Source organism: Montipora foliosa, chromosome 8 (assembly GCF_036669935.1).
Source record: "Montipora foliosa isolate CH-2021 chromosome 8, ASM3666993v2, whole genome shotgun sequence".
In the NCBI taxonomy this organism is placed as follows: domain Eukaryota; kingdom Metazoa; phylum Cnidaria; class Anthozoa; order Scleractinia; family Acroporidae; genus Montipora; species Montipora foliosa.
Genome location: NC_090876.1, coordinates 26,527,374 through 26,539,873, shown reverse-complemented (window position 1 = coordinate 26,539,873; position 12,500 = coordinate 26,527,374). Strand labels below are relative to the sequence as shown.

The following is a 12,500-nucleotide window of genomic DNA, read 5'->3' as shown; positions in this document are numbered from 1 at the left end:
GTAAAACCTTCAATTTCATGGATGCAAATTTTTCAGTTACTGTACCAATCCAATGAGAAGGCCTGTCATTGTGTCACTGAATCTTAGATATCAAGATTCCTGTGAATTTCCCGAGTCTCGCCTGAAGAGGATATCACAACACACTTATTACAAGACTTAAAGTGTCACTGACAAAATAACTTCTTTTCACCAGCTTCTTAACTAGCACGCCCAAATTAAGTCCCTTTCCCCTGGCAAATAAACCAAATACTACGAAAGGTTTCTTGAAAGCAATCTTCAGTTGGTATATATGATGATCATTTAAAAGACACACCATGCACTCAGAACCAAGGTGGTTTAAAAAGGTGACAATTTCTAGAAAAGGGGGCCAACAGAAGAGCGTAATACAGCTACACCAAACACCACAAATCATAGATGCACCTAAAGTAATGTGCAGCTGGTTGACATCATAATCATTAGTTTAACTCCACTTAGCTATAAGTTATATTTCCTAAGCAAATATTTCTGGGGAACTTTAGCAATACTTTCTGCTCATCAATGGAGGACAAAGGCTTGGGACATGGGGAGACAAAGGTTGGAGGATTATCAAAATCAAAAACAAAAGTCTTTACTTGCCTCCATCGGTGGTGGGTCCATAAAATCAAAGGATAATAGGTCATTGATGCCCATGGCTTTGAGAGACAGTATAGTACTTGCAAGGTTTGTACGTTGAATCTCAGGGACTGCAGTTGGTAGCATCTCATCTCTGTACGCACGCTCTGTATAAAGGCGATAACACTTACCAGGCCCTGTCCTACCTGCCCTACCAGAGCGTTGCTTAGCTTGAGCCTGCAAGTATAGCAAACAGTGGTAAGCAACTTGTAGTTCACTTTGGTTATGTTTAAGGTATTGCATTATCTTTTTGTAAAAGGTCTAAATCTTGAATACAATTATCAGATTCCCAAATTATTCAATTCAGCAACCCCTTTCTCTCGTTACTGTTTTTACTGTGTAGGAAGGGTGAGCATGGCTAAATTTGACCTTAATTTCAACTGTCTGCAAATACTCTTTATCCCAATATCCTTTGAGCAGATTTACCATCATTTCCTTGTTATTTTCAGTAATCAGCCCTCAATCTCACTAATTTTTCAGAAAAAGAAAAAACAAGCACAGTGAACCTGTGAAATTGGTGTCACGACCAATGCATCAATTCCTGACTTTGAGTTGTAGACTTTTTGTTTGACAAATCCTGGATCAACCACATAGTATATGCCATCTATGGTCAGTGATGTCTCAGCAATATTGGTGGCAATTACAACCTGACAGGTGAGACAAAAGAATTAATGCAATTCAAGTACACCACGGTCCATGGTCCTCGAGTCTTTACTGTGTGTTGAATTGGAATGGACTCAAACAGCAGCATGGTGGTGGACATGTATCACTATTCTAAAAAGACAATTTGTTCTAAGAATAAGTTTAAAATTGATTACATGATTGAAAAGAGAGTCTACTCTTGTCAGCTATCGCCCAAACTCTAGTAAGTACCTAGATCAAAGTATATCTTCTATTGCCCTCAAGATCAAGCTACAACAAGTTGTAAAATTGTTGAGACACTTTCATTAAAAAACACCTTTTCTAGCTTCCAATACCCGCTATATCTAGAATTCAAACCTTTCCCACTTCCCTTCCCCTCCCCGCCTTTCAAAGTTCACTGTTTAAGTTTGCAACATTGTTTTGTCTTGCTAGCTACACTGATAAGGGGGGAGGAGGGAGGGAGAGGGACTTCAGCGTGGAAGATAATAGGTAAATTAATAATGACCCAAGAAGGCGAAGTGTCTCCACTATTTTTGCAACTTGTTGTAGCTGTCCTCTCCTCTTTTCCAAACAGCCTTCGACAACAAAATTTGACAATTATTGAGCGGGCAGGATACTTTTAATTGTTAAGACCATGGAAACTGTCATGCTTGTATACACCCTTGTTGAAAAGACTTTCTCTGAACATTGCTTAGTGAGTTCTTTAAAATATATTAGTGCACAAAATAATTGCAGAAGATTGCCACACTGGTCAAAGGATTAAGATCATACAACTTAATGCCTGAATATCTTTACTTAATTAAGTAAACATGACTTTGATAAACTTAATGCAGTCCTCTTTTGCAAATATTTCGCCTTTGACTCAAGACATGGATCATTATGAAGATAATTTAAACTCTTTACAGAGACTCTTTAAACTAAATATATATTATGATCCAAACATCTGAGTCAAGAGGAGATACTTTTAAGAGCCTGTACCCATGTCTTTCACCGACAGCTTGTAGTTGCTAAAGTCTAGGTGACAAGATGGGATTATTTGGCAAGCATATTCAAGAGGCACAAACAAATCCATCCAACAAATATATTTGTATACAGTAGCCAGTAAAAATAGTTGGTTTCTACCTGGAAACGAACAAGAGGTAATTGAGCGTGCACGACCAATTTCATTCCAAGAACTATGAAAAATATTTCAAGACAACAAAAGTTTTCAATCAACAGTTTATCTTAAGAGTGTGTATACTCGCTCATTCTGCGTGCTCAAAGCCATCCATCTTTGTCGCTTGTTTAGAGTTTGACCCATTAACATTATTCCTGCTAAAGTTTAATGTTTTGAGTGTCAATGGCTTTTTTTTTTACTTTGTCTCTGATAGCAAACCTTTCTGCTGCCAGGAGGAGCAGGATCAAATATCCTGGTTTGCATCTCCGATGGTAGAGCACTGTATACTGGTAAAATAATCAGTTCTGGAACGTCAGGACCCAAGCTCTTCATTCGTTCATATAGTATCTCACAGGCTGTGTCAATTTCCTCTTGGCCTATTAGAAAGGAAATGCAAGCCATTATTGCACCACGTATATATGATTCGCGCATATGTTATAATTAAATAGCAACTCAAGAAAACGGAAAGTAAAAAAGGCTGGAGAGCTAAATTACAAAGACCTGGTTAAATAAACGAATAAGCACACAAAAATAAGTGGAAGCATGGCTACACCGCATTCTGTGCACAAGACGTCATGTGCCCTGTCGATCATTTACATATCTTCAAAACATTTTTCCCCTTCCAAAATGGACTTAAAGTTCATTTTTTACACACAATATGATTGTTTGAACAGTTCATGAGAAATAACTACACAAGACACAGTGTCAGATTTCAAGCATTGCGTTCAAGTGGACACAGCTTCACAATTGGTATTCTCAACACTGTGCCTTTCACTTCAACATTGGCTGTATGTACATGTCCATCTGATCCCGGAAAGACCTTGACTATCCTCCCCAATGGCCATTTTTCCATGAGGTGTGTCTCAAGATAACAGCAAAAGAAGATCTCCCACTTCCAGGCCTCGCCTCTCTTTTCCCCACTTCTTTCTTTGGCGAAGGGATGGCAACCACTCTCTCAGCCACCTCTTCCAAAACTGGTGACAAATTCCTGGACATGCCACCACCTCACTGGCTCCGTATCTGATTCTGGTGAAAATTGACCTCCAGGATGACTAAACAAGAAATGGTTTGTTGTTAATGGGTCAGGATCATCTGCGTTTGATGAGTCAACCCCTCAGCTCCCACTACCCCTGTCATGAGCTCTTCATCAGTAAGATCTGCCTTGCTTAATACACAGGACATGGCTTGTTTGGCCACTTTAAGAAGAATATCAACAGAAATGTTGGTTAACACTCGCAATGACATCTGTGATTGCACAGCAGGTAGTGGAGCCATGATCTGTAGGCTGTCCATACTCTTCTTCTCCTGTGAAACATGCAGTCTCTTTTACACTGGCGAATCACTTCCTTGGCTCCAGGAAGCCAGAACCATGCAGACCATGAAGCTAAAACTTGATTTGTACCTGCATGATCACTGCCTTTGTGAAGACGCTCTATTATCAGTCTTCTTATTTCGTGTTTCCTCTGCAAAACGATGGGATGTAGTGCTTCCCACGCAATGTCAGCCAGCTGCAGACTGTTATCCCCAATAGCCCATCGCTTGCAACAACTGAAGATATTGGCAATATTCTCAAACTTAGGGTAGAGCATCTCCTTTTGATGCTTGCATTACTTCCTCTGGAAAGAACTCACCTTCATTAATCTCTTTTGCTGTCAAGGCACCCTGGACTCTTGACATCTTCAAGCTGTTACGAACAAATCGCATAAGAACACAGAGAAATCTAAACCAGTCAGAATATCTCTTCAGATCCAATTGTGTATCTTTCCAGCTCACAAGTGTGTAACTGTACTTCTGTTCTTCTCCGCGTCATATTAACTGTTGCAAAGAGTAGGCATCGTGGGCCACAATTCCTTGTGTTGATTCAGACACATTCTAACAGGCCTGATCATTGGCTAATGACTCTACTGTCATGCCCCTACTGAGTTTGTCAGCTGGGTTCGCTTTCGGACTCTCTTCAAGATGAATGGTTTGAACTAGAAGGTCCACTTTTCGTATGGAAGACAAAGATTCTGTCCCACTTTCTCTGCAATTTGTAAGCTAACAATAGCTGCCATCAATTCAAGGTGAGGTATACTGATTGCTTTCAGCCAAGTCACCTTGGCCTTAGAAAAGACAAAACGAACTGTTGAATTACTGGGAAAGGTTACGTTTATACAAACATTGGCCGTGTAGCACTTATATTTCAAACAGAGTTAACTGAATAGAGTGTAGTGTAACATGAAGTGCTAGATTTCTATCCCATATGTAGGGCTAACGCTCACATGGTTCATATGGGATAGAAATCTAGCACTTCATGTTACACTACACTCTATTCAGTTAACTCTGTTTAAAATATAAGTGCTACACGGCCAACGTTTGTATAAACGTAACCTTTCCTTGTACTTGTACATGTTCATTGCCGTTACTTTAACATCTTCAGTTCCCACGGCCTGCTCCCGTCTGACCTTGTAGCTCAGTCGGTAGAGCGGCGGAGATCTAACCCGGAGGTCGTGGGTTCAATTCCCACCCTGGTCAGAGTTTTTCTCTGTCCTTGTGTGGGCCCATTTCCATCAGTAGGGCTAACGCTCACATGGTTCATATGGGATAGAAATCTAGCACTTCATGTTACACTACACTCTATTCAGTTAACTCTGTTGAATTACCGGACTGGTACTCATGCTTCAGGTAAGCCACTGCACTATATGCCTCTTGCGATGCATCTCTGTATACATGGATTTGTGAATCTGCAAATTGCTCAAGCCCTTTCAACGATCTTGGTGTCTTGACCTCAGACAGACTTAAGAGCTCTTTAAAGCATGTTGATGCTGCTCTAGAAAGCTTATCTCGCAACTCTTGATCCCACTCTAACCCTGCAGTCCACATATCTTACAACATCATTTAAGCCCTGATGGTAAATGGAGACAAACCCCAACGGTCAAACAGTGTTGCAGTGTGACTCAAGAAACTTCTTTTGGTCAGGCATATGTTGTCAGGTGGAGGGTGCATGACAAATGTGAACTGATCAGCAGCTGACTCCCTTAATAACCAGCATCACATGAGCTGCTAGATCCAAATTGGCCATGCAGTGTTCTTGTGGTATCACCTTCAGAACTTCTTCACAGGTGGAAAGTCACTTTTCCTTGGCATCATTCCAGCTTGCTTCCAAAGAGTTGTGAGATCATGGTGCTCCTTCATTGCTTCTTCTATGGTTTCCACAAAATGTTAATTGTAATCCACGTAGGTGGTCTTGCAAGCTGTTTTGGCTGCTCTTGGGAATTCACTGCTACTTAACTTGGCATTATGCTGCGCCACAAACTGAGCCAAGTATGGTGTGGCATTGACTCCAAACACGACACAATTAAACTCATAACCCTTGGGTGCAATGTTAATGTTCATAACTCGCCACAGAAATCTCTGAACTGAACTGACCTGACAGATGGCTGCAACTGCACCTGAAGATACATCTCTAAAATATCACAAACTACAGCTATAGGCGATCGTCTGAACCTCATGAGAACATTAACCAGATCATTTTGAAGTTTGGGCCCTTGGTTGAGAACATCATTCAGTGACCCACCTTTGTACTTGGCCGATGCATCAAACACTGGTCTCACTTTACTTGTGCTCTTTTCTTGACGAACGACAGGAAAGTGTGGAAGGTACCAAACGTGACTTGCTCCTTCACTCTCTTCCTGAACTTCTCGAATATACCCCTTTCGTTCGTAGCCGTTAATCACTTCTTGGTAAGCAGCAAGTTTACGTTCTGTGCTTTGTAGACCAGTTAATGCCATGGAAAAGTTATTTTCAAGAGGTGAGTTGCAGACTTCCATGGCAATCCAACAACAAAACCATCTGTGGCTGGTTTGAGTGTGGCTAACATGGTTTCTTTTGCTTCTTTATCTTGGGGACGAAATAACACACTTGACTAAGGTTCCTGACTGTCCCACATTTGTTTGATCAATGTGTCTAGTTGCCTTTCCTCACTTACAAAGAACGGTAATTGGTTGACTTCACATTCTGGGTTGTTTTGGGATGGACCAATGCTTGTGCACTCTAAGGGTGTGAGTCTTGCAAAGGGTTCCCCAAGGTTGCCTTTACTTTCTTATTCCAGCCAAACGGGGCCACTTCTTCTCAACAACCCAGTTGACAGCATGCATGTTGTCTGTAACACCCTTCATTGTTTGAGCTATAACTGTTTTCTTGATACAGCCATCACAGCTTTCAAGACCAAATTGAACTGACTGACTTCTAAGACTGGCTGTTTGGTTATTCAACAACCAGAGACTGGTTCACCTATCAACACCTAAGCAATCACTTATGTCTTCATTGATTTGAGATTATGTGCTTCCGTCATCCAATAGAGCATTAATACTCAACGATTTGTTTCCATTCCTGACAACAACTGGGGTGGTCCTCAATGGGAGATACTCATTGCAGTCAGATACACTTCAGTACAGTCTCTTGGCAACGTCAGGCTACCATTCTCATTGTTTTCAACCTGCAATTCCCAGAAGGTCAGTTTTGTCCCATCATGCATCAGTCGATGGTGACAACCATCAATTGAACAACACCCAGCTCTTCTGCATCATGAACTTAAGTAAAACGATGATAGGCAGCTGAAGCAAACATGCAATTCTCGAGCTTTGTTCCACCTTTGATCCACGGGTAGGGCTTTGAACAAACTACAACACCAAAGTCCAAGCTCCTTTGGGCAGAGCTTGCACCTACCCTGAAGATTATTCTTCTTTACTGTCACTTGAGTAACAGCCATTGTACGTCCAACAGAAAAACCCTTTGACTTCAGCTGACCTAGACCTTTGACAGTATCCAATGCAACCACCGTGCCTTCAGCTTCATCATTCACAAATGCATAAAGATTTCTCACATTACTGTCTAAATATTTCTCTCTCAACCAATCTAGATACTTCACCAGCAACTGCTCATTTAGCTTTCGAAGAGATACATAGAATGAACATGCACCCAGTTCACCTTCATGACCAACATCAACAAGTTTTATGATAAGTGTATCCAAAAGCTCAGCGAAAGCATTCTAAGTCAATTGCATTCCCTGCATATACCCCACGGAACTTTTCTAATTCTTCTAATCTCAGTGTAAGTTCACGCCTTTCTCCACCATACTAGTCTTGCTATAGCTACCTCGTATGCCACAGCAGAGTAACCCAAATTCTGAATCGTAGACAATGCTTCTCCCTCCAGACAACTGTACAACCTCAACAGCTTTTTTTCCAGCAGCACTCTTGTGAGTTTGCCCACAATTTCAGGGAACCCAACATACCATGATTCAAATGACCGTTTGTCGCCATTAAACTTTGGTATCAGCAACCTTGTTAAGCCCTTGAAAGGATCCTCATCATTTAGAACTGGGTGTCTCTCTTGGGCAACTTGTTCTCCATGATTCAAGACAGTTGAAACTTTCGCAGTTAACACTTGACAAAACCATGCTTCTGTTTTTGACCAGAAACCCATTCGCTTTCCTTTTCTAATTCTGGAATTATCCAGTCTGCATGTGCAGTAGAGGGCTCATTCAGAACATGTCTGGAAGGCAATAGTTCTTTGCGAATGTCTTTCTATTGACACCCGATTTCTGGGATTGAAAGTTCCAGATGCAAAATCATATTATTTATCTGTTGATCTACTTGAGCTGGCACTGATTTATGTTCTGGTACTGTGGGATGAATTTGTCAAAAGTAAAGAAAAGGACAAATAAAAGGTTACGGGGACAGCAAGTTAAAGTGGAGCCTGTAGTCTCTAGAGCAATTAGGGTTGTACACCATATTTTTCAGCACTTATTTTTGCAGTGCTATGTTCGTTGAATTCGGGGGTTTTCTGGTACAAAAAACAATATTCAAGTTACCTGTTAAAAATACTAGGACATCGCCTGGTGGTTCTGTCAAATGGATTTGCATTACAGTGATGAGAGAAGCATCCAAGTAATCTGTCTCTGCCTCTTTTGTATACAAAATCTCAACAGGATATGTTCTTCCAGGTATTGTAAATATTGGAGCCTCAAAAAAATATGTTGAGAACTTCACTGCATCTAACGTTGCTGAGGTCACAATCAACTTCAAATCAGGGCGCTTTTTCACAGTTTTCTTCATTAATCCAAAAAGAACATCTGTGCTTATTGTGCGTTCATGAGCCTCATCAAGTATAACAATTGCATATTGATTAAGATCAGGGTCAAGAAGACATTCTCTCAACAGCATTCCATCTGTCATGTATTTAATCTTGGTTTCCGTACTAGTACAGTCCTCAAACCGAATGGTGTAGCCAACCTCCTGCCCAAGTCGACATCCATATTCTTCTGATACTCTCTTAGCAACAGACATTGCAGCTACTCGACGGGGCTGGGTGCACGCAAGTTTACCAATAGAAAGGAAGCCTTCTTCTGCTAAGTACTGTGTTATCTGTGTCGTCTTTCCACTCCCTGTTTCTCCGATAACAATCAACACTTGATTTTCATGGACAGCCTGACAGAGAATAAATAAAACTAAAACTGCAAGAAATGAAGAAGGAACAGATCAATTTGCACAACAGATTAGGCTGTTACTTGCACTATTTTGTTAATGGCTTGTGGCCAGGAGTCACAGATATTCTCATTAATAACACGAGTCTAACAGCATATGAAAACATAGACAAAACATCACATGCATGAGCTTTAAGCCTGATAACAAGGTCTGGCTGGTTTTTCTTGTATGCTTATATCTTCCCCTCAAATTTCGAACCCTTGTTCAGACTCCTCAGGGACACGTTCTTTGTGGAATGTTTTTGAAAATACTGCAGCTTGTTTTTTGAACATTATTCAAGCAAGTGCAGTCCTCAGGATTGTCACTGATGACAACTAACAATTTAACACAGTGGAGCAGAAGACAGCCTAAGAGTAAAACATAACTAGAGCAAAGGACCTCACAGTGTAAGCATGACTGAAAAGGGACTTCACCGTAGCTTAAGGGAAAAAACAGTCTGTCTCATCAACAAACTGCACATGCCCGAAAAACTTTACTTTAATCAAGTTTTTAAACACTGGTTTGATGACAACATGGAAAAGGATGATGCATCATTCTTCTCTCACGGTAGGAAACTAAAATTAATAAATCTACATGTTAAGAAATCACTCAGACGTTTTCCTTCATATCACACCGGGCGAGATCCTAGTATGGAAAAAACGGTTTCAAGGAATCTTACCTTTAAAAGTTCTTGTCGTAGTTTATATATGGGTAATCCTTGCCTTTGCTCCAGGATAGTTAAGTTTGTTTTCTTTCCATAGGAAGCTTTGTTTCCTCCAAAGGTAGCTCGTTTCCACTCTGGCATGTCATCATTTGCCAATCCAACACCTCGCATGTCTTGAGCAAAGACTGCTTTGTTACCACCCACTGCATAAAAAGTGAGAAAAACTAAGCACTAAATAACAAGAATCGGTAAATCCTAAGGGAAAATTGATTACTAGAGTACCCAGAATTTATCACACTGGTAAGTGCTTTCACATTTTCTATATCCTTGATAATAGTTGTTATTCCAGTAATGCATTTTTCTCTTCTTCTTTTGTGTTTTTTCTTTCCCCATTTTTCCTTCCTGGTACTTATTGCCAACCAGTCAGCCGAGCGAAGATGAAATTTCCAAAGGCGTCTTGGATACCGGCATTGTGTCCTTTTGACCAATGAGGCCAAGATTCATTGGAATGCGTTCGGAGTTGAAAATAAAAGCCTTAAGATATCTGCTGCATCAATTTCTTTCTTTTGTTTAGTTTTACGGAGAACAATTACCGCGGGTTGGCTGGAGGCATACGCCATGAAAGTTCAAAGTGTGAGGTGAAACAAGGAAAAAAAGCCGCCAGAGATAGATAGATAGATAGATAGATAGTTTTATTAAAATTACCCTTGCAGCCCGAGGGCTGAATTACGATAATTTTTACAAATGTACAACGTTAATTAATTGTAACTATAAATTATAAAATGATAAATTAAGAAAGTTATTTGATAAGAATTTAACAATACTAAAGCTATTATTATGTAAACACTAAATTACAATTAAGATACAGCTAAAATTTTTCAAAAACATATCATTTAATATATATGAGTTGCAAAAGGGCATGTTATCGGCAATGGCTTACAATAAAACTGTCTCTGAAACGATTGGTTTTAAAACGCGGGACTTGGAACTTGCGATTTTTCCGTGTACGCAAAGTGCCAGAGTAAGGTGGCGGAAGGAGTGAATGAAGCTTGTGATTATTGTTATTACATATGTCTTGAAACATTGAGTTACCAATCGCCTCTCTCCTGGCATACAAGGTAGGTATGCTAAAAACTTCTAAAGCTTGTCGATAAGATAACTCGTTATTGCTTATTATGCGTAGTGCTCGCTTCTGCAGGCGCTCTAACTGATCGGAGAGATATTGCGGTAGAGCGGTATGAAAGGCTGAACATGCATACTCTGCGACTGGCCGTATGCAAGTGGTGTAGAAGCTCAAAAGGTCATTAGTTGGCACTTTCGCACGCTTTAATTGCCTAAGAAAGTAGAGACGCGTTGCGACTTTCTTACATATCATTTCTACGTGCACATTCCACTTCAAATCATTCGATATCATAACACCTAGTAATTTAGCAGATGGAACAATCTCAATGTTCGTATTATTGATAGTAATAGGCTCTAAAATACTCTCTGACTTTGTGAATGATATTCTAAGTTCCTTGCACTTCGATTCATTCAACTGGAAACCATCAGCTCGTGACTTTGTAACAAATTCGTCAACGCGCGACTGCATCGAGCTGGTTCCGTTCTTTTCCACACACTCAGCGAGGGTAGTATCATCTACATACTTCCAGATGTTCGTATTTGCCACACTCAGGTCATTGATCATAATCAGAAATAACCAGGGACCGAGTTTAGTCCCCTGAGGAACACCTGCTGGTACAGAACGCCATTCAGATACACAATCACAACTCAGTTTCACCCTTTGCCTTCTATTCGTTAGGAAATCCAAGATCCAGCACATGATCGACTCCGGGATATCATACGAGGAGAGCTTTGGGGCTAGGACTTGGTGATCAATTAAGTCAAAGGCTTTGCGAAAGTCAAATAGTACCGCTCTCGTAGTAGCCCCATTTCCGTCAGTCGATTCCAACCAAGAGTGCAACATACTAATAAGCGCATGCGTAGTAGAAGATTTAGGTACAGCCCCAAATTGTTGGGGGTCAATCCGCTCCAGCACAGCAGGTTTAACGTAAGTGTCAACTACATAATCTTCAGACAACTTTGACAAAATGGGGGTTAGTGAGATAGGGCGTAAGTGCTTATTTACATCGCGGACGGGCTTTTGCTTTGGCACGGGGACCACATCTGCGTGCTTCCATGACGATGGCAGGCGTCTTTCACGGTACGAGTAGTTCAAGATGTCAGATACCGGTCCGGCTAAAATATCTGCATTTTCCTTTAACAACCATCCAGGGATGTTGTCTGGGCCGTTAGCTTTGCACGGGTTCAACTTTGATAATTTCTTGTGGACTGACTCGACCGACACAACAAGGGGGTTTTCGGAGTAGTTACTGAAAGTAGTGCACGGAAAAGCGGCAGGGAGCGATGTGTAACAGTGCATTGGCGATAAGAAAGCCTCATTGATGATGTTAGCTAGGCCGATCTGGTCAATACTCTCATACAGATGTTGAAGCGATTGCAATGTGTCACTTTGCGCCGAGGAGGCAAGCGAGCGCCCACTAAGCTTTTTCACTTCTTTCCACCATTCGGATGGTTTACATTTCTTCAGATGTTCCACCTTGGCTTGGTAATAATTTGCGCGGCACATCTTTCGCTTGCGATTAATACGATTTCTCAACTCACGAAACATTTGGTCGTCGCCACGCGATAAGGCACTTTGCCGCTTTTGTAGCAAGTTCTTCAAGGATGATGTTATCCAAGGTGGTTCGGTTGAATGTACTTTGCGCGTGCGCATAGGCATAACATGATCAAGACCAGTCTTAATAATTTGTTCCAAAAGCAACGTTTTGCCTTCACAACTTTCTACGGAGTTCAGTATAGAATCCAAATCCACTGATTC

At 40.9% G+C, this 12,500-nt stretch overlaps 1 protein-coding gene across 1 annotated transcript in view; it reads right to left on the bottom strand.

Moving 5' to 3' along the window:
* LOC138012425 (ATP-dependent RNA helicase DHX8-like) overlaps positions 1-12,500 on the bottom strand; it is a 220,691-nt gene that overhangs the window by 59,801 nt on the left and 148,390 nt on the right. Inside the window, exons 16-20 of the mRNA XM_068859193.1 lie at positions 9,635-9,822; positions 8,304-8,919; positions 2,669-2,826; positions 1,158-1,298; positions 616-828 (exon numbers count right to left, since the gene is read on the bottom strand). Coding sequence (XP_068715294.1) covers positions 616-828; positions 1,158-1,298; positions 2,669-2,826; positions 8,304-8,919; positions 9,635-9,822 — 1,316 coding nt within the window. The remainder of the gene's footprint in view (positions 1-615; positions 829-1,157; positions 1,299-2,668; positions 2,827-8,303; positions 8,920-9,634; positions 9,823-12,500) is intronic.